The following is a 26,700-nucleotide window of genomic DNA, read 5'->3' on the forward strand; positions in this document are numbered from 1 at the left end:
TTACCTCATCTCTGAAAACACTACTTATTGCCATTTTAACCTGACACTCGGCGATATAGTAATCACCAGTAGAGTTGGGCATACTGGTTACTACAGTAACCAAGCAGCACGGAAAGCAGACTGGGCACTGGTACCCAGTAATAGCCAAGTGGGCAAAAAGGCCACCAGGCACCCAGCAAGGACGGATAAGCAAGTCAGAATTAAAACAACTGCATTTCTATAACACATTAAAACCAAGATGGGGGCTGACAACTTTCAGGACCTCCCCTGCTTAATAAAGGAATGTCAGACCTAAGAACTGCCTACATCAAGGGGTAGTGTGGGGATGCTAGCGTTGGATTAGGGTGGGCACAGTAAGAAGTCCCACAACACCAAGTTAAAGTCCAACAGGTTTATTTGGAATCACAAGCTTTCAGAGTACTGATCCTTTATCAGATTAAAGTTTAGTTATTAGTCACAAATAAGGCTTACATTAACACTGCAAGAAGTTACTGTGAAAATCCCCTAGTTGCTACACTCCGACGCCTGTTCAGGCCAATGCACCTAACCAACACGTCTTTCGAAGGTGGGAGGAAACCTATGCAGACACAGGGAGAATGTGCAAACTCCACACAGACAGTGACCCAAGCCGGGAATCGAACCTGGGTCCCTGGTGCTGTGAAGCAGCAGTGCGAACCACTGTGCCGCCCCAGCACCTGATGAAGGAGCAGTGCTCCGAAAGCTTGTGGTTCCAAATAAACCTGTTGAATTTTAACCTGGTGCTGTGAGATTTCTTACCAGGTCAAAGGTGACTTTGATACGCACAAGTGTATCTGTCTTAAGTAGGGAACAGTGCAGATCTGAACTAAATTATGGAGGAATCCAACAGTTAACAATTCTTCATAGTGTGACAAGTTAATATCAATCCAATCATATTTCAAGTAAATTGAATCAATACACACTCAGAAACAAATAAAATTAATGCTCTAATATGCAATTGCTAATCAGATATTCCTACTGGGAAAAGCAGCATGTGGGAAGAAAATAGATTCTGCTGAAGTTTAAAATTTAATTATTAGTGTCACAAGTCGGTTTATGTTAATACTGCAATGAAATTACTGTGAAATTCCCCTAATCGCCACACTCCAGCCCCTGTTCAGGTACACTGAGGGAGAATTTAGCATGGCCCATGCATCTAACCAGCACATTTTTTGGACTGTGGGAGGAAACTGCAGCACCCAGAGGAAACCCACGCAGACACGGGGAAAATGTGTAAACTCCACACAGTGACCCGAGGCTGGGATTCGAACCCGGGTCCCTGGTGTTGTGAGGCAGCAGTGCTAACTACTGTGCCAAATTAATGAAACACTTCACTATAACACTGGGCATATTCAATGTCACAAATAGATTTTGCTTATCATTTAACGGTTAGTCCATGTATTTGCAATTCCCTTCAGAATTCCAAATTATTCAAATATTCCCACAGCAATTCAACATAAGTTAAGAAGTTTCAGGTAACTGGGGCTCATTAAGGGCCCCCCTCCTTCCCACCAAAACTCTGACCCTGGATGTTGGAGCTTCCCACACCAATCCAATAATGTGGTGGTAACTTTATAGTGAGGTGAATACATCTAAAGTGTACAAACACAGATAACGGGGTGGATTTTTCCATGCTGCCCACCGTCGGGGGAATCATGGAAAGATCCGTTAACCTCAGGTATGACTTTCCGGTTTTGGCACAGCACGGTTGCCTCACAGATTCTGGGTCACTATCTGTACGGAGTCTGCATGTTCTCCCCGTGTCTGCGTGGGTTTCCTCCAGGTGCTCCGGATTCCTCCCACACTCCAAAGATGTGTAGGTTAGGTGGATTGACCGTGCTAAATTGCCCCTTAGTATCAGGGGGGTTTAGCAGGGTCAAAAGGTGGCGTTGCGGGAATAGGGTCTGGCTGGGATTGTGGTTGGTACAGACTCGATGGGCCGAATGGCCTCCTACTGGAACAGTAGGGATTCTATGAAAACCCCACCCAACGTCTTGTTTGCCCTTCTGATCGTAATGCTTCAGACAAATAATGAATGGTAAAAGTGAACTTTTAATCCTATTCCCGAACGCATCTTGAAATCCAGTTAAATATCTAACTAGCAAGCCGTCAGAAAGCTGTAAACCAAAACAGCGCAGTTCAAAGTGAAAGACCCCTTCAGGGCAGGACAAGATAACTGATAACAAACCAGTCAATAGACAGGATCGATGTACAACAGAGTTCGAAGTAAACAATTGTAAATTTCTGCTACTTTTAGTTCTTAACATTTATAGAGGTATTAGCTTCATCGAGAAACATCCGCCACTTTTGCATCGGGTTCGCAAAACCCATCAATACAATGAGACGTAAAACCAGAAATTACCGGGAATATTCAGCAGGTCTGGCAGCGTCTGCGGAGAGGAGGAGCGGAGTGGAATTCTCCAGCCGTTCACGCCCCTCCACCGCCAGCAAGGACGGAGGACTTGGCGCTCAGCCAAATCTCCACCCGCCGCAGCAAGGACGGCAGAATCCCAGCGGCGAGCGGGGATGGCGGGGGAGTCGGGAGAATCCAGCCCCAGCATTTCGACACACCGACCGTCACCACTGCTGATGGGAGGTCCTTTGATCTGAAACATTAACGCTAACTGCCTGCCCCTCTCTCCACGGCTGCTGCCTTGCTGGCCGAACCTTTCCAGCATTTTCCGATTCGATTTTCCAGCATCCACAGTGGGGTTTGCTTTGGTATGCGATGACATAGCTGCGGTGAAATGTGTCATCACACGCGTGTGGAACACAAATGGTTCTTTGTGATTCTCCCCCCCACCCCCAAGCCCCCCAACCCGATCAAACTTCCCAACATGCACCAAACATTTATTTGTGAAAAGGGGAAGCCCCTTCTCAGCTTAACTAAAACCCAGAACTATTCTCGTAGTCAGTCTGACAGTACGGGGAGGGGAGGTGAGGTGGGGTGGGGTGGGGTGGGGGCGTGGGGGGGTGGGGCGTGGGGGGGTGGGGGGTGGGGGGGTTGGGGGTGGGTCACCTGGCTACGTTCACAACAGCTGCAGTACATGCTTGACACCAGGACCACCTCTGGAAAACCTGAAAATCGAACTGGGCTATCCTCTGGAATCCAGTGACCTGCCAGAGACAAAGACAAAAAGGAGTTGCACACTATGCTTCAGATAAAAAAAATTCTCCAAAAATAAAAGGATCTCGAACATACGGAAATAAGAAGAAAAAACTGTGAACTGCACACGGACCCCAAGTAAGTCCTAACATCTGCATTATCTAATCTATTCTTGGCGTTTCTGAATCATTATGGCACAATGGTACAGTGATTAGCACTGCTGCCTCACACTGCCAGGGAGCCGGGTTCGGTTCCCAGCCTCAGGTCACTCTGTGGAGTTTGCACATTCTCCCCGTGTCTGAGTGGGTTTCCTCCAGGTGCTCTGGTTTCCTCCCACAGTCCAAAAATTGCACGTTAGGTGGATTGGCCATGTCAAATTGCCCCTTAGTATCAAAGCATGTGTAGGTTAGGTGGATTGGCCATGCTAAATTGCCCCCTAATGTCCAAAGATGTGTAGGTTAGGCGGATTGGCCATGCAAAGCTTCTTGCCACTTACAGTTACAGAAATATAACACATGGCCACACAGTGATTAGTACTGCTGCCTCAGAGCGCGAGGGACCCAGGTTCAATTCCCGGCCTCGGGTCAATTTCTGTGCAGAATTGCACGTTCTCCCTGTGTCTGCTTGGTTTCCTCCAGGTGCCCCTGTTTCCTCCCACAGTTCAAAGATCTACAGGTTAGGTTGATTGGTCATGCTAAATTGCCTCCTTTGTGTCAGGAGGACTAGCTAGAGTAAATATGTGAGGTCTCAACATTTAATTCAGCAACTTCAGATGATTTGCTCTACCTCACCATGGCTCCCTTTTTTTGTTCTATTTTGTTTAATTTTTTTACTGTTCTCTACCTTTTATTTCTTTATTGTCTTTCTTCATTTTTCTCTCCCCCCCAACTTTTTCCCCTTACTCTATCCCCCTTCCCTTTCCTTTTCTCCCCCCGCTTCCCCTTTTCTACATACTACCTCTGTCCCATTCCATCCTCCTCCCCTCCTCCAACATCTTCATCCACAGCTTACAGCTTCTCTGCTGTTTGGCCATTCACACTCTTTATGGGCTGCTATTAGCAGTCTTTTCCCCTGCTTTCTGTGTCTATGACTTATCTTACATTCGCTCACCCCACAGTGTAAATATCTCCCACTTTCTTTGTCTTTTAGCTTTGACAAAGGGTCATCTGGACTCGAAACATCAGCTCTTTTCTCTCCTCACAGATGCTGCCAGACCTGCTGAGATTTTCCAGCATTTTCACTTTTGGTTTCAGATTCCAGCATCCGGAGTAATTTGTTTTTATTGAATATGTGGGTTTGTGGGGATAGGGCCTGGGGTGGGATTGTGGACGGTGCAGATTCGACAGGCTGAAAGGCCTCCTTCTGCACTGTGGGAATTAGTGGTGAGGAAGCAGACACATGTAACACAGCATTCTGCAAATTAACCTAATGTCAAGAAAAAGTATTATCTAGTCTAATTTCATACTTCAGTTCTGGGCCTGAGGCCTAAGCAATGCACCCAGGAGATTAACTAGCTGTGTGGTTCAGGGTGGAGGGGGAAGGTGTGACTGACAGACACTGTAAGGACTTTGCCTCAAGCTCTGAAGCCAGTAAAATATCAAAAGACCCATTGATCAATTCTTGCTGCCTTCCTTGAGACCTACGAGTAGCTGTTGTGTTGTTGCCTGCGGCGGGCAGTCCGCATCTTCTCAAAGCGCGCCTCCATCTCTTCCAGGACCTTGGGCGTGTATCGCACCACCAATTTCACCGTGCCTTGTGCAGCTTTCAACAGCTCCACTGCCTTCTCGTGCTGCTCCCCCTCCACACTCTGAATGCAAAGTGGTGAAAAGACAACAACAAAAAAAATTAATACTTTTCTCCCTCACAGGAAGATAGGAATTAGGAGTGAGAGCGGGCCATTCAGCCCCTCGAGCCCACTCTGCCATTCTATATGATCATGGCTGATCGCCACCTCATCCTAACTCCACTTCCCTGCCATTTCTCTTGGTCCTTTATCCCAATTTTGATCAAATGTTTATCTATCTCTTTCTTGAATCCGTTGGCACACACATACACATGCACGTGCACATGCACAAGGCAAGGAACTACAAAAGGTCGTGAATGTAGCCCAATTCATCACGCGAACCAACCTCCCATCCATTGACTCTGTCTACACTCCCCGCTGCCTCAGTAAAGCAGCCAGCATAATTAAGGACCCCACGCACCCCGGACATTCTCTCTTCCACCTTCTTTCTTCAGCAAAAAGATACAAAAGTCTGTGGTCATGTACCAACCGACTCAAGAACAGCTTCGTCAGACTTTTGAATGGACCTACCTCACGTTAAGTTGATCTTTCTCTACACCCTAGCTATGACTGTGACACTACATTCTGTACTCTTGTTTCCTTCTCTATGAACAGTATGCTGGGCCAGCATTTATTGCCCATTCCTGAGGGCAGTTGAGAGTCAACCACATTGCTGTGGCTCCGGAGTCACATGTAGGCCAGACTGGGTAAGGACGGCAGATTTCCTTCCCTAAAGGACATTAGTGAACCAGATGGGTTTTTCCAGCAATCGACAATCGTTTCATGGTCATCAGTAAATTCTTAACTCCAGATTTCTTATTGAATTCAAATTTCACCATCTGCTGTGGCGGGATTCTAACCCGGGTTCCCAGAGCATTACCCTACGTCTCTGGATTGGTCCAGCGAGAATTATAGGGAGTGGGATAGCTCAGCACAGCATTGAGGACCGAAGGGCCTGTACTGTGCTGTACTGTCCTATGTAATATCACTACACCACAGCCTTCCCTGTTTCTCTCTCCACAGATGCTGTTTTTGTTTGAGATTTCCAGCATCCACAGTATTTTGGTTATATTGATACATTTGTTTGTTATGTGGGTCACAGAAGAGGGTGGGTTGGTGCTGTGAAGACACATTTGAACAACACATTCTCCCCATGTCAGCGTGGGTTTCCTCCGTGTGCTTCAGTTTCCCCCCCACAGTTCAAAAGACATGCTGGTTAGGTGCATTGGCCATGCTAAATTCTCCTCCAGTGTACCCGAACAGGCGCCAGAGTGTGGCAACCAGGGGATTTTCACAGTAACTTCACTGCAGTGTTAACATGAGCCTAGTTGTGACACTAATAAATAAACTTTTGGCCAGCTTCACCCAGTGGCTGTCGGCAGTCACATTCACCAGAAATAAACACGGCAAGTAAATCTTAGCACTCACCACTCCATTAACCGAGAGTAACTGGTCGCCCCGCTTAAGGCCTCCATGTCTGTCTGCTACTCCTCCAGGGATAATCCGGGATATATAGATAGGGGAATTCTGCTCCTTCCCACCCATTATGTTGAAGCCAAGTCCTTCTTCTGTTTTAGGAAGTTCGACAACTCGAGGATGTGCGTGCCCCTCACTGGCCGCAAAGGCCGCAACTGTTGCCTAGGATAAGGAGAGAGGGAGTGAGGAAGAGAGCACGATAGAGATAGCAAGCAAGACAGGAAGAGAGAAGGAGAGAGATAGAGAGAGAGAGCAAGAGAGCGAGAGAGAGCAAGCAAGAGACAGAGAGAGGCACAGAAAGACAGAGAGAGATAGCAAGCAAGAGAGCGCGAGAGAGAGATAGCAAGAAAGGAGAGAGAGACAGAGAGAGCAACAGAGATAGCAAACAAGAGAGAAAGGAGAGAGACAGAGAATGAGAGAGCAAGAGAATGAGAGAGAGAGATAGCAAACAAGAGAGAAAGAGACAGAGACAGCAAGAGAGAAATAGCAAGCAAGACAGAGAGTGAGAGTAAGAGAGAGAGCAAGAGAGAGGGAGAGACAGTAAGCGAGATAGCAAGCAAGAGAGAGAGAGCAAGGGAGCGAGAGAGAGCAAGCAAGAGAGCAAGGAGAGACAGAGAGAGACACAGAGAAAGACAGAGAGTGAGAGTGAGAGCGAGAGACAGCAAGAGAGAAAGCAAGCAAGACAGAAAGGAGAGAGACAGAGAGTAAGAGAGACAGAGACAAAGAGTAAGAGAGACAGACAGAGAGCAAGAGAGTGAGAGAGATAGCAAGCGAGGGAGAAAGAGACAGCGAGAGAGATAGCAAGCAACAGAGAGACAGCAAGAGAGAGAGAGAGGAAAATAGATTAACTGGCATAGTTGGGAGTATTTTCTCCACAAAGTTAGAATAATTTTGAATTTGCATAGTGCCTTTCAGGAGGCCCCATAAGGCTTTGCAGCCAAGAAGGGTTTTTGGTTGAAGCTTTAGTTGTTGCTCAAATGCAAGAAAGGTGGCAGCGAACACATGCACAGCAAGATCCCACAGACAACAATGAGGAAAATGGCCAGATTAGCCAGCTGTAGGGTAAATGTTGGCTAGGACTCAGGATAGAACTCACCGGCACTTCTTTCAACAGTGGCTGCAGGGTCGCTCATGTGCACCTGAGAAAGCAGTCGCAACCTCAGTTTAAAATCACACATTGAAAAACGTGCATTGCTTCCCCAACCCGAGGCACTTTTACCCTCGAAGGCCCAAGCTTTAGAACTCCCTCTCTAACCGGCTGTTCAATCTCAATGACTCTATTCTTCTTCAAAATGCTTCTTCAAATATAAAGGCTGAAAAAGTCATCATGGTCCTAGATGACCATCGGGGTGAGCTGACTGGTGGAGAATTAATCTGAAGGTCGCCACACCAAGGTTAAGGAAGTGGGGCCGTCATGAGTAGCCCACAGGGGAATTGAACCTGCGCTTCCCCAAATCAGGTGACTGTCCAGTCAACTGAGCAATTTAAAATATATGAAAAAAAACAGTGTTATCAAACATGTCCAGCAGTAGGCAAAATAAATTCATCAAATCAACTTCAGCCCCCCCCATCCCAACCATTCATTAACACAGAGAAGCAAGTCCCAGCTGGAATCAGGAGAGTTCTGGATTTTTCCGCTATCCCTCTGGGTGTAATCTGGAACAGATACTGGGCAGAGCTCTGTGCCTTCCTGTACAGCAATGCTCACCTGATATTAGAATCCCTACGGCGCAAGAAGAGGTCATTTGGCCCATTGAATCTGCACCAACCACAATCCCACCCAGGCCCTGTCCCCATAACCCCACACATTTACCCCACTAATCCCCCTGACACTAACGGGCAATTTTGCCTGGTCAATCAACCTAACCTGCACATCTTTTGGACTGTGGGAGGAAACCGGAGCACCCGGAGGAAACCCACGCAGACACGGGGAGAACGTGCAGACTCCACAATAGACAGTGACCCAAGCTGGGAATCAAACCCGGGTCCCTGGTGCTGTGAGGCAGCAGGGCTAACCACTGTGCCACCGTGCAAAGAACTGCCACACAAACCCTCCAGTAGGCTAACAGCATTATCGCCCATTGAATCTCCAACCGTTGACTAAATGCAGGAATCAGGAACAGGAGGAGGCCATTCAGCCCGCAAGCTTACATTAAGAAGGTGGCTGATCCGAGCATGGGCTCAATTCCACTTCCCTGTCCATCCGCGTAACTCTAGACTTCCTTGCCAATCAAAAAATCTATCTAATCCAGCTTTGAACATTGTCAATGATGCAACCTCAACCCAATGGTGGGGGAGTCCAGAACTAGGGGCAAACTTGCAAACCCTTTAGGACATTACGGTGGTAGAGGGATTAGTGGGGTAGATGTGTTGAGTTGTGGGGATAGAGTTTGGGGTGGGATTATTGTCACTGCATTAAGTTAGGGTGCAGGCTTGATGGGCTGAGTGGCCTCCTTCTGCACTGTAAGGTTTATATGGACTGAGATGAAGAGAAATTTCTTCACCCAAAGGGTGGTGAGTGCGTGGAATTCACTACCAAAGAAAGCAGTTGAGGCCAAAACATTGCGTGATTTCCAGAAGAAATTAGTTATAGCTCTTTGAGGCAAAAGGAATCAAGGGATATGGGGGGAAGGGGGGCTCAGGACATTGAATTTGACGATCAGCCATGATCAAAATGAATGATGCAGCAGGCTCGACAGGCTGAATGGCCTACTCCTGATTCTAGTTTCTATGCTCTCCGGGGAAGATAACTCCACAGACTAATGAGCCTCTGGGAGAAGGAAGTTCTCCTCATCTCAGTCTTAAATGGGCGACTGTTAATTTTACATTTGCGTCCCCTCGACTTTGCAAGGGGAAACGGCCTCTCGGAAACCACCCTGTCGAGACCAATGTTTCACTGAAATAACATATCCAGAGCAGCCACATCAATACTGAGGCTTCTAGACTGGGAATTCACTTCCTGACTCCCATTGCTTCAACTACAAGGCACATGTAAGGAGTGTGATGGGATACTCTCCACTTGCCTGGATGAGTGCAGCTTCAACAACACTCAACAAGCTCAAAGAAGACAAAATAACCTGCTAGACTGACACCCCATCCACCCAATGACACACAGTGGCAGCGGTGTATGTAACATATACAAGATAAATTGCAACGACTCGCCAAGGCTCCTCCAACACTGCCTTCCAGACCTACAACTGTTACCACCTATAAAGACAAAAACAGTAGGTGTATAAAGGTGGCACAGTGGTTAGCACTGCTGCCTCACAGCGCCAGGGACCCAGGTTCAATTCCAGTCTTGGGTGACTGTGTAGAATTTGCACATTCTCTCCATGTGTGCGTGGGTTTTCTATGGGTGCTCCAGTTTTCTCCCATAGTTCAAAGATGTGCAGACTAGGTGGATTGGCTGTGCTAAATTGCCCCTTTATGTCCCAAGAAAGGTAGGTTAATAGGTTAGCCACGATAAATGTGTGGGGGTTAAGGAGATAGGGTGGAGGAGAGGGCCTGAGTAAAATAATCTGTCAGAGATTTACTGTGAACCTGATGGGCCTCCTTCTGCACTGTAGGGATTCTATAATCTACAATTCTATGACCAGCATCTGCAAGATCCCCTCCAGATTACCCACCATCCTGACTTGGAATCCTATCACTATTTCTTCAATACTGCAGGATCAAAATGCAGGAATTCCCAATTCTAACAGCCCTGTGAGTATACCTAGAATTAAGGATGGGCAATAAATATGCACCTAGCTCAAGCCCCCAGAATTTAAGAATTGGTTGGGGATCATTTCCTTTGGCACGAGAGTATACAGCAAGCGGGCAGAACGTGAAAATTTCCCTCAGGCCATTCAGAGGGAATTTCAAGACACACTTCTTAATATAAAGGACATTAGAAACCTGGAACCGTCTCCCCCAGAAATCGCTTCGTAACAAAATCCAAGATTGATAGATTTTGTTACGAAGCAATATGGATCTCAGTAAACTGAACAGAGTTAAGATGTACACCAGCCTTGAACTGACAGAGGAGGTTCGAATGGCTTAGCCATGGGTTCACAAATACCAGCATTTTCTGCTTTTGTTTCGCTAACACCCTGTTGCTTGTGCACAGGTGGATAAGGCGGCCAAGAAGGCATACAGCATGCTAGCCTTCATCGGCCAGGGCATCGAGTATAAAAGTTGGCAAGTTATGTTACAACCGTGTAAAACTTTATTTAGGGCGCATTTGGGATACAGCGTGCAGTCCAGTCACCACACTACTAGAAGGATGTGGATGCTTTGGAGAGGGTGCAAAGACAGTTCTCCAAAACATTTCCTGGACCGGAGGATTCTAAGTATAAGGAGAGGTTGGATAAATTCAGATTGCTTTCACCGGAAAGACAGAGGCTGAGGGGTGACCTGATAGAGGTCTACATAATTATGAAAGGCAGCACCAGGGTGGATAGTCAGAGGCTTTCTCAATAGGCCGAATGGCCTCTTTCTGCACTTGAAGGATTCTGTGATGATTTATGACTTGGCCATGTTAAATTGCCCCTTAATGTCCCAAAATGGGTAGGTTATATGGGTTGGTGAGATGGCTGTACAAGAGGGCACAGGTTTAAGGTGAGAGGTGGCTTTAGGGGAAGGGTGGAGGGTGCTTGGAACACACTGCCAGTGGAGGTGGCGGAAGCAGGCACATTAGCAACATTCTTGATAAACACGAATAGGAGGTGAAGAGGAATAAAAACCATATATCGGCACAGGCTTGATAGGCCGAAGGGCCTGTTCTGTGCTTTACTGTTCTTTGTAATTATGAGTTGTGTTAGGGACCCACGTAAATTGATACGACCTGGGTTTCCCAGCTTGCACGTACCTTGGCTGTTGCATGTGCTCTGATCTCAGGGCTGCCACTGATGTCAAGCGTTTCGTAAAGCTGCTCATAAACCTGGAACAAAAAACAGACAGTCCATCATTCGGTTTGGCCACAATCCTTGTGCGACTCTTGCACTGAGTGAAAAGACACGGTCAGTCAAAGTGACAAACCTTACAGGGAACAAGGAAAATAAAAACTGCCAGAAAAGATTTCTAAAGCCCGCACCCACCATTGATGCCCACTCCCCCTACCCAAGTTCAACAGCGATAATGACTAAGTTCTGCCTATGTGGATGCAAGCCCCGTGTTTGAGACATGCCAGGAAGCCTATGGAGTGTCTGTAGGCCCCAGCAAACCAGGGGAATGTAGCAGCCTCCACACTGGTGTAATCCCACATCACCCTGTGTCGTTACAGAACATTGCAGTGCCCTCAAAAATTAGCGGAATAGGCTAATAACTATAATCAGCCCCAATATAAAGGGCAGTCACTGGTGGATTACAATCTAATGCCATCAGATCTCTCGTGGTATCTTCATGGTAATAATTATACCAACAAGACTGTTAATCAAGTGTGGTGGGAAGTGTATTAAGGGAAGCAGACAGGCACTTACACTCCAGACTTTTAAAACTATTATGAACTGGTCTCCTGTGGGTTTTCACTCAGAGTCAAGGTCCAATGTGAGTTCCTTGTGAGTTGAGGGTAAAAGGTGATGGATAATTGGTACAAAACACGTGGAGATTTTATTGACTGACCCTGTATGTCAACTTTCCTCACAACACATTTCTACATCCACATTTACAACAGAAACCACACTGCGAAAGTGAACATGTCCAGATGTGTGATCACACCTGGCCAGCAGTGATGGTCCTGCAGCATCTCCACCGGCGGGGAGGTGTAATGATGTAGAAATGCGGGTGTTGGACTGGGGTAAACACAGTAAGAAGTCTCACAACACCAGGTTAAAGTCCAACCAGTTTATTTGATAGTAATCCCACAAGCTTTCGGAAACAGTGTTCCTTCGTCAGGTCTAATTATATTCTGTAAACTGTGCCTTTCTCTGATCAGAACCTTCCACACACCTGACGAAGGAACACTGTTCCCGAAAGCTTGTGGGATTACTATCAAATAAACTGGTTGGACTTTAACCTGGTGTTGTGAGACTTCTTACTGGGGAGCTGTAATTACAGTGTGACATTTAAATAGGCATCTCCCATTACTCACGTAGGTGCGTGAATTTATAATGGAAAATTTAATATAAATGTGTGGCACAAACGCGAGGAAAGACAGTTATACTCCTAGACAGGCCTACTTCTGGCAGAGGTATTATTGTTGGCCTCCATTTATATTGTAAAAGAGACATTAAGACCACATGCATTCTTCAGCTTAAGTTTGAGAGGCCAAGTTCACTGTGGCCAGGCTGAGGCAGAAGACACAAACCAGGTGGCACAATAACAACTCAAAATGACGCATTTTCACTAGAGATACAAACATCAGAATTGACATGGAAATTTTTAAAAATATATTTCCAGATCTTTTGATAGGTACATAGATAGACAGAGGGAGAGGCGGAGAGAGCGAGGGGGAGAGGCGGAGAGAGCGAGGGGGAGAGGCGGAGAGAGCGAGGGGGAGAGGCGGAGAGAGCGAGGGGGAGAGGCGGAGAGAGCGAGGGGGAGAGGCGGAGAGAGCGAGGGGGAGAGGCGGAGAGAGCGAGGGGGAGAGGCGGAGAGAGCGAGGGGGAGAGGCGGAGAGAGCGAGGGGGAGAGGCGGAGAGAGCGAGGGGGAGAGGCGGAGAGAGCGAGGGGGAGAGGCGGAGAGAGCGAGGGGGAGAGGCGGAGAGAGCGAGGGGGAGAGGCGGAGAGAGCGAGGGGGAGAGGCGGAGAGAGCGAGGGGGAGAGGCGGAGAGAGCGAGGGGGAGAGGCGGAGAGAGCGAGGGGGAGAGGCGGAGAGAGCGAGGGGGAGAGGCGGAGAGAGCGAGGGGGAGAGGCGGAGAGAGCGAGGGGGAGAGGCGGAGAGAGCGAGGGGGAGAGGCGGAGAGAGCGAGGGGGAGAGGCGGAGAGAGCGAGGGGGAGAGGCGGAGAGAGCGAGGGGGAGAGGCGGAGAGAGCGAGGGGGAGAGGCGGAGAGAGCGAGGGGGAGAGGCGGAGAGAGCGAGGGGGAGAGGCGGAGGGGGAGAGGGGGAGAGGCGGAGGGGGAGAGGCGGAGAGAGCGAGGGGGAGAGGCGGAGAGAGCGAGGGGGAGAGGCGGAGAGAGCGAGGGGGAGAGGCGGAGAGAGCGAGGGGGAGAGGCGGAGAGAGCGAGGGGGAGAGGCGGAGAGAGCGAGGGGGAGAGGCGGAGAGAGCGAGGGGGAGAGGCGGAGAGAGCGAGGGGGAGAGGCGGAGAGAGCGAGGGGGAGAGGCGGAGAGAGCGAGGGGGAGAGGCGGAGAGAGCGAGGGGGAGAGGCGGAGAGAGCGAGGGGGAGAGGCGGAGAGAGCGAGGGGGAGAGGCGGAGAGAGCGAGGGGGAGAGGCGGAGAGAGCGAGGGGGAGAGGCGGAGAGAGCGAGGGGGAGAGGCGGAGAGAGCGAGGGGGAGAGGCGGAGAGAGCGAGGGGGAGAGGCGGAGAGAGCGAGGGGGAGAGGCGGAGAGAGCGAGGGGGAGAGGCGGAGAGAGCGAGGGGGAGAGGCGGAGAGAGCGAGGGGGAGAGGCGGAGAGAGCGAGGGGGAGAGGCGGAGAGAGCGAGGGGGAGAGGCGGAGAGAGCGAGGGGGAGAGGCGGAGAGAGCGAGGGGGAGAGGCGGAGAGAGCGAGGGGGAGAGGCGGAGAGAGCGAGGGGGAGAGGCGGAGAGAGCGAGGGGGAGAGGCGGAGAGAGCGAGGGGGAGAGGCGGAGAGAGCGAGGGGGAGAGGCGGAGAGAGCGAGGGGGAGAGGCGGAGAGAGCGAGGGGGAGAGGCGGAGAGAGCGAGGGGGAGAGGCGGAGAGAGCGAGGGGGAGAGGCGGAGAGAGCGAGGGGGAGAGGCGGAGAGAGCGAGGGGGAGAGGCGGAGAGAGCGAGGGGGAGAGGCGGAGAGAGCGAGGGGGAGAGGCGGAGAGAGCGAGGGGGAGAGGCGGAGAGAGCGAGGGGGAGAGGCGGAGAGAGCGAGGGGGAGAGGCGGAGAGAGCGAGGGGGAGAGGCGGAGAGAGCGAGGGGGAGAGGCGGAGAGAGCGAGGGGGAGAGGCGGAGAGAGCGAGGGGGAGAGGCGGAGAGAGCGAGGGGGAGAGGCGGAGAGAGCGAGGGGGAGAGGCGGAGAGAGCGAGGGGGAGAGGCGGAGAGAGCGAGGGGGAGAGGCGGAGAGAGCGAGGGGGAGAGGCGGAGAGAGCGAGGGGGAGAGGCGGAGAGAGCGAGGGGGAGAGGCGGAGAGAGCGAGGGGGAGAGGCGGAGAGAGCGAGGGGGAGAGGCGGAGAGAGCGAGGGGGAGAGGCGGAGAGAGCGAGGGGGAGAGGCGGAGAGAGCGAGGGGGAGAGGCGGAGAGAGCGAGGGGGAGAGGCGGAGAGAGCGAGGGGGAGAGGCGGAGAGAGCGAGGGGGAGAGGCGGAGAGAGCGAGGGGGAGAGGCGGAGAGAGCGAGGGGGAGAGGCGGAGAGAGCGAGGGGGAGAGGCGGAGAGAGCGAGGGGGAGAGGCGGAGAGAGCGAGGGGGAGAGGCGGAGAGAGCGAGGGGGAGAGGCGGAGAGAGCGAGGGGGAGAGGCGGAGAGAGCGAGGGGGAGAGGCGGAGAGAGCGAGGGGGAGAGGCGGAGAGAGCGAGGGGGAGAGGCGGAGAGAGCGAGGGGGAGAGGCGGAGAGAGCGAGGGGGAGAGGCGGAGAGAGCGAGGGGGAGAGGCGGAGAGAGCGAGGGGGAGAGGCGGAGAGAGCGAGGGGGAGAGGCGGAGAGAGCGAGGGGGAGAGGCGGAGAGAGCGAGGGGGAGAGGCGGAGAGAGCGAGGGGGAGAGGCGGAGAGAGCGAGGGGGAGAGGCGGAGAGAGCGAGGGGGAGAGGCGGAGAGAGCGAGGGGGAGAGGCGGAGAGAGCGAGGGGGAGAGGCGGAGAGAGCGAGGGGGAGAGGCGGAGAGAGCGAGGGGGAGAGGCGGAGAGAGCGAGGGGGAGAGGCGGAGAGAGCGAGGGGGAGAGGCGGAGAGAGCGAGGGGGAGAGGCGGAGAGAGCGAGGGGGAGAGGCGGAGAGAGCGAGGGGGAGAGGCGGAGAGAGCGAGGGGGAGAGGCGGAGAGAGCGAGGGGGAGAGGCGGAGAGAGCGAGGGGGAGAGGCGGAGAGAGCGAGGGGGAGAGGCGGAGAGAGCGAGGGGGAGAGGCGGAGAGAGCGAGGGGGAGAGGCGGAGAGAGCGAGGGGGAGAGGCGGAGAGAGCGAGGGGGAGAGGCGGAGAGAGCGAGGGGGAGAGGCGGAGAGAGCGAGGGGGAGAGGCGGAGAGAGCGAGGGGGAGAGGCGGAGAGAGCGAGGGGGAGAGGCGGAGAGAGCGAGGGGGAGAGGCGGAGAGAGCGAGGGGGAGAGGCGGAGAGAGCGAGAGGCGGAGAGAGACAGATGGAGAGAGATAGAGACAGAGATGGAGAGAGAGAGAGACAGATGGAGAGAGAGAGAGACAGATGGAGAGAGAGAGAGACAGAGATGGAGAGAGAGAGAGAGAGAGAGACAGAGATGGAGAGAGAGAGAGACAGATGGAGAGAGAGAGAGACAGAAATGGAGAGAGAGAGAGACAGAAATGGAGAGAGAGAGAGACAGAGATGGAGAGAGAGAGAGACAGAGATGGAGAGAGAGAGAGAGAGAGACAGAGATGGAGAGAGAGAGAGAGACAGAGATGGAGAGAGAGAGAGAGACAGAGATGGAGAGAGAGAGACAGAGATGGAGAGAGAGAGAGAGACAGAGATGGAGAGAGAGAGACAGAGATGGGAGAGAGAGAGAGAGACAGAGATGGGGAGAGAGAGAGAGAGACAGAGATGAAAAGAGAGAGAGAGACAGAGATGAAAAGAGAGAGAGAGACAGAGATGAAAAGAGAGAGAGAGACAGAGATGAAAAGAGAGAGAGACAGAGATGAAAAGAGAGAGAGACAGAGATGAAAAGAGAGAGAGACAGAGATGAAAAGAGAGAGAGAGACAGAGATGAAAAGAGAGAGAGACAGAGATGAAAAGAGAGAGAGAGACAGAGATGAAAAGAGAGAGAGAGACAGAGATGAAAAGAGAGAGAGACAGAGATGAAAAGAGAGAGAGACAGAGATGAAAAGAGAGAGAGACAGAGATGAAAAGAGAGAGAGAGAGACAGAGATGGAGAGAGAGAGACAGAGATGGAGAGAGAGAGACAGAGATGGAGAGAGAGAGACAGAGATGGAGAGAGAGAGACAGAGATGGAGAGAGAGAGACAGAGATGGAGAGAGAGAGACAGAGATGGAGAGAGAGAGACAGAGATGGAGAGAGAGAGAGAGAGAGACAGAGATGGAGAGAGAGAGAGAGAGAGACAGAGATGGAGAGAGAGAGAGAGAGAGACAGAGATGGAGAGAGAGAGAGAGAGAGACAGAGATGGAGAGAGAGAGAGAGAGAGACAGAGATGGAGAGAGAGAGAGAGAGAGACAGAGTTGGAGAGAGAGAGAGAGAGACAGAGTTGGAGAGAGAGAGAGACAGAGTTGGAGAGAGAGAGAGACAGAGTTGGAGAGAGAGAGAGACAGAGTTGGAGAGAGAGAGAGACAGAGTTGGAGAGAGAGAGAGACAGAGTTGGAGAGAGAGAGAGACAGAGTTGGAGAGAGAGAGAGACAGAGTTGGAGAGAGAGAGAGACAGAGTTGGAGAGAGAGAGAGACAGAGTTGGAGAGAGAGAGAGACAGAGTTGGAGAGAGAGAGAGACAGAGTTGGAGAGAGAGAGAGACAGAGTTGGAGAGAGAGAGAGACAGAGTTGGAGAGAGAGAGAGACAGAGTTGGAGAGAGAGAGAGACAGAGTTGGAGAGAGAGAGAGACAGAGTTGGAGAGAGAGGGAGACAGAGTTGGAGAGAGAGGGAGACAGAGTTGGACAGAGAGGGAGACAGAGTTGGACAGAGAGGGAGACAGAGTTGGAGAGAGAGGGAGACAGAGGTGGAGAGAGGGAGACAGACAGAGATGGAGAGAGAGAGGGACAGACAGAGATGGAGAGAGAGGGACAGAGATGGAGAGAGAGAAATGGAGATATAGAAAAATAATTCATGTAAGCAAAAGGCTAATTGGATCCGCTGCTCCACACAAACCTCACCTCTTTATGTTGCCCTATTCCTTTCTCCCTAATGCGCTTATGCAGCTTCACTTTAAATATATCAGAGATGGAGAGAGAGAAATGGAGATATAGAAAAATAATTCATGTAAGCAAAAGGCTAATTGGATCCGCTGCTCCACACAAACCTCACCTCTTTATGTTGCCCTATTCCTTTCTCCCTAATGCGCTTATGCAGCTTCACTTTAAATATATCAGTGCTATTCACCTCAAAACTCCCCGTGGCAGTGAGTTCTCATTCTCACCATTCTCCATGTATAATGTTAAAACCAGAAAGTTTAAAATTTGATTTGAACCAGGTGCCAGAATAAAACCTGGAAATAGGTTTATCTCCCTCAAAAGCCCATGGAAAGGGCTACAAAGCATTATTCGTCACTGACAACGAGCTTTCTGAGTGCACAGAGCAAAGTCACAGACAGCGACCGGGGCACTGACCTCTCGGATGGCTGAACAGAACTTGCTCTGGAGGACTCGCTGCAGCATCTGCAGTTTCTGCGGTGGGACATTGCCACTTCGCTGGAGCTTCTCCAGCAGTTCGATCGCTCTGGCAACATCTGGAACAGAAGGAAAGCAGGAATCAATCAGCTGCACGGACTCTGCTCAGGCAAGAGGTGCCGGGGTCCCCTTCCCTGGGGGCAAGAAGTCCCGGGTTCCTTTTTCCTTGCCTACTGTAACCCCCGGCCAAGTGGTTTGAGGTCCCTCAACACAATCGCTGCATCATGAGCTTGCCCTCTCAGGCAAACATATATGATCTTATGGCACTAAACTGATTAAGTGATTTTCTCTGGGAGCCAAGCCAATATTATCATTCAATTAATATCTCTAAAACCTGTTTTCTTAATAAATCAGATTGCTGTTTGTGGGAGCTTGTCATGCACAAATTAGTTGTAATGCATTTATGACCAGTTGTAAAAGGAGTTAAATAAATACAGGCGCTTTCTCTTTCTTATTCGTTGCATGTTTTGTGGGCGGCACAGTGGTTAGCACACCTGCCTCACAGCGCCAGGGATCCGTGTTCAATTCGCGACTTCGGAATTTGGAGTTTGTATGTAGTTTGCACATTCTCCCCACATCTGCGTGGGTTTCCTCCAGGTGCTCCGATTTCCTCCCACACTCGAAAGATGTACAGGTTAGGTGGACTAGCCGTGCTAAATTGCTCCTTAATGTCAGGTGGGCTAGCAGGGTAAAGACATGGGGCTACGGGTGCTCCAGTTTCGGTCTGAAAGATGTGCTGGTTAGGTCCATTGACCCGAACAGGCGGTGGAATGTGGCGAGTAGGGGAAATTTCACAGTACATAAGAACATAAGAAATAGGAGCAGGAGTAGGCCATCTAGCCCTTCAAGCCTGCCCCACCATTCAATAAGATCATGGCTGATCTGAGGTGGCTCAGTTCCACTTTCCCACTTTCTCCCCATAACCCTTAATTCCCTTGCCTACCAAAAACCTATCTACCCGTGACTTAAATATATTTAGTGAGGTAGCCTCCACCACTTCAACGGGCAGAGAATTCCACAGATTCACCACCCTTTGAGTGAAGAAGTTCCTCCTCAACTCTGTTCTAAACCGCCCCCCCCTTTATCTTGAGTAACTTCATTGTGGCTTACATTCACACTGCACTCGTGACACTAATAAAATAAACTTTAACTTTGCAAGTAGCGAATGATTATGAGGGAGTCAATGGGAGCTGTTGCAAGTCGCAATGTCCTAGCTATTCTTGAGCTTTGAGAGTATTTTTGGAACTGCACTCATCCAGGCAACTGGAGAGTGTTCCATCACACTCTTGACCTGTGTCCTGTAGATGGCAGACAGTGTCGGGGAGTCAGGAGGAGTCACTTGCTGCAGAATGCCCTGTCTCTGACCTGCCCCTTTTATAGTAGTCATGATGTGGAGATGCCGGCGTTGGACTGGAGTAAACACACTAAGAAGTCTGACAACACCAGGTTTAAGTCCAACCAATTTATTTGATAGTAAACTCACAAGCTTTCGGGGTTTGCCCCTTCATCAGGTGAATGGAGAGTTCTGGCCTCAGACAGAGCATATAACAGCACAGACAGTTTACAAATTACTGATTAGAATGCGAGTCTTTACAACTGACCTGCTATTCAAGTCTTAAAGATGCCGACAATGTGAGTGGAAAGAGCATTATGCATAGGTTAGAGAGATGTGTATTGTCTCCAGACAGTACAGTAAGTGAGGTTTTGCAAACCCAGGCAAGTCATGGGGGTTACAGATATTGTGACATGAACCCAAGATCCTGGGTTCATGTCGCAATATCTGTAGCATCTGCAGACGCTACGACAATGGATGAACGAACATCGCTCAACAATCACCAGGCAAGACAGTTCCCTTCCTGTTGGCGAACACTTCAGTGGTCACGGGCATTCGGCCTCTGATCTTCAGGTAAACGCTCTCCAAGGCAGCCTTCATGACACACGACAGTGCAGAGCTGCTGAGCAGAGACTGATAACCAAGTTCCGCAGAGATGAGGACGGTCTCAACTGGGATCTGTCACTGAAAAAAGTCTGACAACACCAGGTTTTAGTCCAACCGATTTATTAAAACCTGGTGTTGTCAGACTTTTTACTGTGTTTACCCCAGTCCAACGCCGGCACATCCACATCATCTGTCACTGAGACAGACTACATTTTCTTCCAATAACGTCAACCACACAGGACCTCGTGGAGCCATTAGGATGTGTTCAACTCATTGCTAGCTCTCTGTAGAACAGTACGCTCCTGTCCCGTTTCTCCTGCTCTAACCTGCTGACTTTATTTCTTTCAAGTGCCCAGCCAATTTCCTTTGAAAATAACTGCTGTCTTCACTTCTCTGGTGACCAACTGTCCCACATTTGAGGTGCTTGTCCCATGTTCCAGGTTGCTAGAATGTTGCTATTCCCAAATTTCTGACCCATGACATTCAGTCAATTATGGAAATAAATGGCACTCCTTCCCCAACCCCATCCAACGGCCCTCCATCACAGGTTTGCCAAAACACCCTCGGCCGACTCTCACTGGTTGCTAACATCCGTTTTCCTCCCTCCCCAAACCAGTTGTTTGGTCCACCTTTCCAAATATTTCCCTTATTCTCCCCTCCCCAAAGAGTTGGTCTCCTCGGTGGCAGAGAGCTCCAGATCATTATAATCCACTGCGTAAAAAAGCTTTTTATGTAGTTTTGTCAGTATGCAAACTTGATTTATTAGTGTCACAAGGAGGCTTACACTTACACTGCAATGAAGTTACTGTGAAAATCTCCTAATTGCCACATTCCATCACCTGTTCGGGTACACCGAGGGAGAATTTAGCATCTAACCTGCACATCTTTCAGACTGTGGGGGAGGGGAACTGGAGCACACAGAGGAAACCAAAGTAGACACGGGAGAATGTGCAGACTCCGCACAGATACTGAAGCCGGGAATCGAAACTGGGTCCCTGGAGCTGTGAGGCAGCAGTGCTAACCACCATACCACATGGATTAGTCATGATAAATTGCCCCTTAGCATCCAAATACATGCAGGAAAGGTGGATTAGCCATATTAAACTCATAGAATCCCCACAGTGCAGGAGGAGGCCATTCGTCCCATCAAGTCTGCATCGATCACAATCCAACTCAGGCTCTATTCATGTAACCCCACATATTCACTCCATTAATCCCTCTGACACTAAGATCATAGAATAGAGTCATAAATTCTTGAGCCATTTGGCCCATCATGCCTGCAATGACAACAATCACACCCAAGTCCCATCTCTGTAACCCCAAGTATTCACCCTCCTAATCTCCACGACACCAAGGGGCAATGTATCATGGTTAATCAACCTACCTGCTCACCTTTGGACTGTGGGAGGGAACTGGAGCACCTGGAGAAAACCCATACTGACCTGGGGAGAATGCGCAAACTCCACACAGACAGTGACCTGAGACCAGAATTGAACCCTGGCATTGTGAGGCAGTGGTGCTAACCACTGTGCCATCATACCACCCTTACTGTCCTTTAGTGCCCCAAGATGTACAGGTTGGGTGGACTGGCTATGTTAAATTGTCCCTAAGTGTCCCAAGATGCGCAGATTAGACGGATTGATTTGATTTAGTTTATTATTGTTGCATGTATTAACATAGTGAAAAGTATAGTTTCTTGCATGCTATACAAACAAAACATACCAAAGGAGAGGGTGCAGAATGTAGTGTTACAGTAATAGTTAGGGTGTAGAGAAAGATCAACTTAATGAAAGGTAGGTCCACTCAAAAGTCTGACTGCTACAGGGAAGAAGCTGTTCTTGAGCCAGTTGGTACGTGACCTCAGACTTTTGTATCTTTTTCCTGACGGAAGAAGGTGGAAGAGAGAATGTCCCGGGTGCATGGGGTCCTTGATTATGCTGGCTGCTTTTCTGAGGCAGCAGGAAGTGTAGTCAGAGTCAACGGATAGGAGGCTATGGTAAATGCGCAGGGTTTCATGAGTGGGAAGGGATGGGCCTGGGTACAGTGTTCTTTCAAAGAGTCAGTATGGACTCGATGGGCCGAATAGCCTCGCGCTGCTCTGTAGGGACTCTATAACTATGATGCTAACAACATACACCACCCCAATATCTTTTTCCATCTTAATCTTCCTTTCCTTATGCCATGAGTTAATGGCTCTTCTTTCCCTATAACAATCCTTGCTGCATTGAAATATCTGCCCACTTCTTGGGCCAAACCCACCTCAGCAATAGTCCACACAAAGCCCGCCCCTTCCTCTTATTGGACACTCCTTCACGTATTTTAACACTGCAATCATCCTATTGGTCGTTCCCACTGTCAATCAACACAAAGTGGTCCGCCCCTTTACCCCATTGGTCTATCCAACTGTCAATCACCCAGCGCCTCCTCCGATTACCTGCGAAAAGATTTATTAATTTTCTTTAAAAAGGCGACAGACTTCCGCCCTCGGCGGCCTCAGCCCGGCGAAGCAAAACCGTAGCCGGCTGAGGGGAGAGCCACAGCCGCCATTCCCGCTCTCACCTCTCTCCAACGACAGAGACTCCGCCAGCGCCGCCATGGTAAAGCCGGTGTCACCTGACCGGCAACCGCCGAAGGGCACGTGACCTCCCCTAGCAACGTCGCTGACCCGCCCAGAAGCGGGGGGCGGGGCCGAAGTGCGGGTGGCCGGGATGCAGAAGCAGGGGCGGGGCCCCGGAGACAGGGCTGTTTCTAGGGCCGGGGGGGTGGGCGGGGGAGACAGGCCGAGGGGGCGGCGCCGAAGAGTGGGGCCGGGACCGAGGAGCTGGGGCGGGTCCGAGGAGCTGGGGCGGGGTCCTGGCGCGGGGGCGGAGCCACGGCTCGGGGGCGGAGCCACGGAGCTGGGGCGGGGTTCTGGAGCGGGGGCGGAGCCACGGAGCGGGGCGGGTCTGAGGAGCTGGGGCGGGGCTAGGGGCTTCCCCCCTGCAATGACCGGCTACAGCCGCAGGGGCCGCTGTTTCCTGATTTAATTTATTATTGTCACATGTATTGGGATACAATAGACAAAGCATACCGTTCATAGAGAAGGAAAGGAGAGGGTGCAGAATGTAGTGTCACAGTCATAGTTAGGTTGTAGTGAAAGATCAACTTAATGCGAGGTAGGTCCATTCAAAAGTCTGAGCAGCAGGGAAGAAGCTGTTCTTGAGTCAGTCGGTACGTGACCTCAGACTTTTGTATCTTTTTCCCGATGGAAGAAGATGGAAGAGAGAATGTCTGGGGTGCCTGAGGTCCTTGATTATGCTGGCTGCTTTGCCAAGGCAGCGGGAAGTGTAGACGGAGTCAATGGATGGGAGGCTGGTTTGTGTGATGGATTGAGCTACATTCACATTTTGTAGTTTCTTGGGCAGAGCAGGAGCCCATACCAAGCTGTGATACAACCGGAAACGATGCTTTCTATGGTGCATCTGTAATAGTTAGTGAGAGTCACAGTGGACACTTTTTAAAAGATAACGTTGTACCCGCCTCTACTACTACCTCTGGCAGCTTGTTCCAGACACTCAACACTCTCTGTGTGAAAAAATTGCCTCTCTGGACACTTTTGTTTCTTTCCCCTCTCACCTTAAATCTATGCCCTCTAGTTTTAGATCCTCCACCTTTGGGAAAAGATATTGACTGTCTAGCTGATCTATGCCCCTCATTATTTTATAGACCTCTATAAGATCACCCCTCAGCCTTCTACTCTCCAGAGAAAAAAATCCCAGTCTACCCAGCCTCTCCTTATAACATCAAGTCCTGGTAACATCCTAGTAAATCTCTTCTGCACTCTTCCTAGTTTAATAATATCCTTTTCATAATAGTGACCAGAACTGTACATATTATTCCAAGTATGGCCTTACCAATGCCTTGTACAACTTCAACAAGATGACCCAACTCCTGTATTCAACGTTCAGACCAATGAAACCAAGCATGCCGAATGCCTTCTTCACCACTCTGTCCATCTGTGACTCCACTTTCAAGAGGCTATGAACATGTACCCCTCGATTTCTTTGTTCTCTAATTCTACCCAAAAGCCTTACATTAACTGAGTAAGTTCTGCCCTGGTTTGACCTACCAAAGTGCATCACCTCACATTTATCTATATTAAACTCGATCTGCCATTTGTCAGCCTACTGGCCCAATTGAGTCAGCGGGCTGATGAATGGCAACTGGGCATGGAGGGACCAGGACAGTTTATTGGTGACCTGGACATCTAAAAGCCTGAAGCTCTCGACCATTTCTACTTCACCATTCGTGCTTTTCTGTATAGCTCCCTAAAAACAATACTTTTCGCTGTATCCCAATACGTGCCACAACACCAGGTTAACGTCCAACCAGTTTATTTGATAGTAAACCCACAAGCTTTCGGAAACGCTGTTCCTTCGTCAGGTGTGTCCAAAAGCTTGTGGGATTACTATCAAATAAACTAGTTGGACTTTAACCTGGTGTTGTGAGACTTCTTACTGTGTTTACCCCAGTCCAACGCCGGCATCTTCACATCATCCCAACGCGTGTGACAGTAATAAATCAAATCAGATCAAATCAAACTAAGTTTCTGGTTGTCGGTCTGAATATCTACTTATGTGGCTCGGTGTCAAGCTGTGTTTTGTAATGCCCCTGAGCTGGGATATTTTATTGTGTGAAAGTCGCTGTACAACATGTTGTAGTGGCAAGTGTTGACGGGGACGGTTTTGCATTCACACATCTGTAAGAGAAAGATGTGAACACACTGGAGAGAGCATGAAGAGGTTTTCAGGTTGTTCTTGGGATATGGGCATCACTGGCTGGGCCAGCATTTATTGCCCCATCACTGGGGGCAATTAAGAGTCAACCACATTGCTGTGGCTCTGGAGTCACATGTCAGCCAGACTGGGTAAGGACGGCAGATTTCCCTCCCTAAAGGGCATTGGTGAACCAGATGGGTTCATAGAATCTCTACAGTTCGGAAGGAGACCATTCAGCCCATCAAGTCTGCATGGACCACAATCCCACCAGGCCCTGTTCCTGTAACCCCGATATATTTACCCTGCTAATCCCCTTAACACCAAGATCAATTTAGCATAGCCAGTCAACCTAACCCACACACCTTTGGGCTGTGGGAGGAAGCCAGAGAATCTGGGGAAACCCATGCAGACAACATGCAAACTCCACAGAGAGTGACCTGGAATCTGGCCTCGGATCACTGTGCAGAGTTTGCACATTCTCCCTGTGTCTGCGTGGGCTTCCTCCGGGTGCTCCATTTCCTCCAGCTATCCAAAGATGTGCAGGTTAGGTGGATTGGTCATGCTAAATTGTCCCTTAGTGTCAGGAGGACTAGCTAAGGTAAATGAATGTGGTTGTGACCTGGTTTCTATGACTTTATGTGCCACCTTCAGACAGCTGTCCCTCAGTGTCCAAAGATGTGCAGGTTAGATAGATTGGCCATGCGAAATTGCCCCTTAGTGTCCTGGGATGCATAAGTTAGAGGGATTAGTGCGGTAAATGCCCACTAATGTGGGAATACAGGGATAAGGTCTGGGTGGGATTGTGGTCAGTGCAGGCTTGATGGGCTGAATGGCCTCCTTCTGCACTGTAGGGTTTCTATAATTCTATGATAGTGTGGTGGGGTCTGAACTGTTGAATGGTTTCAACACTTCCCGCTGTCCTGGAAAAGTAGCCAGTATAATCAAGGACCTCACGCAGCCCGGACATTCTCTCTTCCACCTTCTTCCGTTGGGAAAAAGATACAAAAGTCTAAGGTCCCGTACCAAATGACTCAAGAACAGCTTCTTCCCTGCTGCTGTCAGACTCTTGAATGGACCCACCTCACATAAAGTTGATCTTTCTTACACCCTAGCTATGACTGTAACACTACATTCTGCACTCTCTCCTTTCCTTCTCAATGAAGAGTATGGTCCGTCTGTACCATGCACAACAAGCAATACTTTTCATTGCTTGCTAATCCATATGACAGTAATAAATCAAATCAATTCTGGTGAAAAACCTTCTGATGGCGAGACCAAGAATGCAACCTAATATCCCACAGTCAAGGTCTGTGCGTTGATGACCGGTGAGACCATTGCTTCCCACCTTGAAGATATGGGTTCAAATCTAGCTCCATCCCAGTGTGCGGGCTCTGAGTTGAGTTGGGCAGATCCAGTCCAAATCTGTTGAATCAATTGGAAAATCTTGACTGGACTGTTTGAGATGAAGGACATTCGGTCATGGTGGCACAGTGGTTAGCAATGCTGCCTCACAATGCCAGGCTCCCGGGTTCAATTCCCGGCTTGGGTCACTGTCTGTTTGCACGTTCTCCACGTGTCTGCGTAGGTTTCCAGTGGATGCTCCGCTTTCCTCCCACAGTCCAATAGAACCACAGTCTGGTTAGGTGGACTGACCGTGCTAAATTCTCCCTCAGAGAATTTACTTCCTGCAGAGTTTTGTTAAAGTTTATTTATTGGTGTCACTAGTATGGCTTACATTCACTCTGCAATGAAGTTCTTATGAAAATTCCTTAGTTGCCACGCTCCGGTGCTTGTTCGGGTACACTGAGGGAGAATTTAGCATGGCCAATATGCCCAACCAGCACGTCTTTCGGACTGTGGGAGGAAACCAGAGCACCTGGAGGAAACCCATGCAGACACGGGGAGAATGTACAAACTCCGCACAGACAGTGACCGAAGCTGGGAATCGAACCCAGGTCCCTGGCACTGTGAGGCAGCAGTGCTAACCACTGTGCCATCATGCCACCCTAGAGGATGGTGAAATTCTGAAACCCACTGCCACATAACACAGATGTGAGGG

The 26,700-nt window shown here is 50.0% G+C and overlaps 1 protein-coding gene across 1 annotated transcript; it reads right to left on the minus strand.

The window, feature by feature from the left end:
* Window positions 1-3,024: 3,024 nt before the first annotated feature.
* lin7b (lin-7 homolog B (C. elegans)) lies at window positions 3,025-22,501 on the minus strand. The gene is made up of 6 exons (XM_080217465.1): window positions 22,444-22,501; window positions 17,886-18,004; window positions 11,233-11,304; window positions 6,336-6,545; window positions 4,768-4,931; window positions 3,025-3,135 (listed from the first exon to the last, which is right to left on the minus strand). Exons 1-6 carry the CDS (start codon window positions 22,478-22,480, stop codon window positions 3,114-3,116), a joined length of 624 nt encoding a protein of 207 aa, XP_080073591.1. The 5' UTR covers window positions 22,481-22,501; the 3' UTR covers window positions 3,025-3,113.
* Between the last annotated feature and the right edge of the window lie 4,199 nt (window positions 22,502-26,700).

The sequence above is a fragment of the Carcharhinus amblyrhynchos genome, chromosome 35, assembly GCF_965287045.1.
Source record: "Carcharhinus amblyrhynchos chromosome 35, sCarAmb.v2.hapA, whole genome shotgun sequence".
Taxonomy (NCBI): domain Eukaryota; kingdom Metazoa; phylum Chordata; class Chondrichthyes; order Carcharhiniformes; family Carcharhinidae; genus Carcharhinus; species Carcharhinus amblyrhynchos.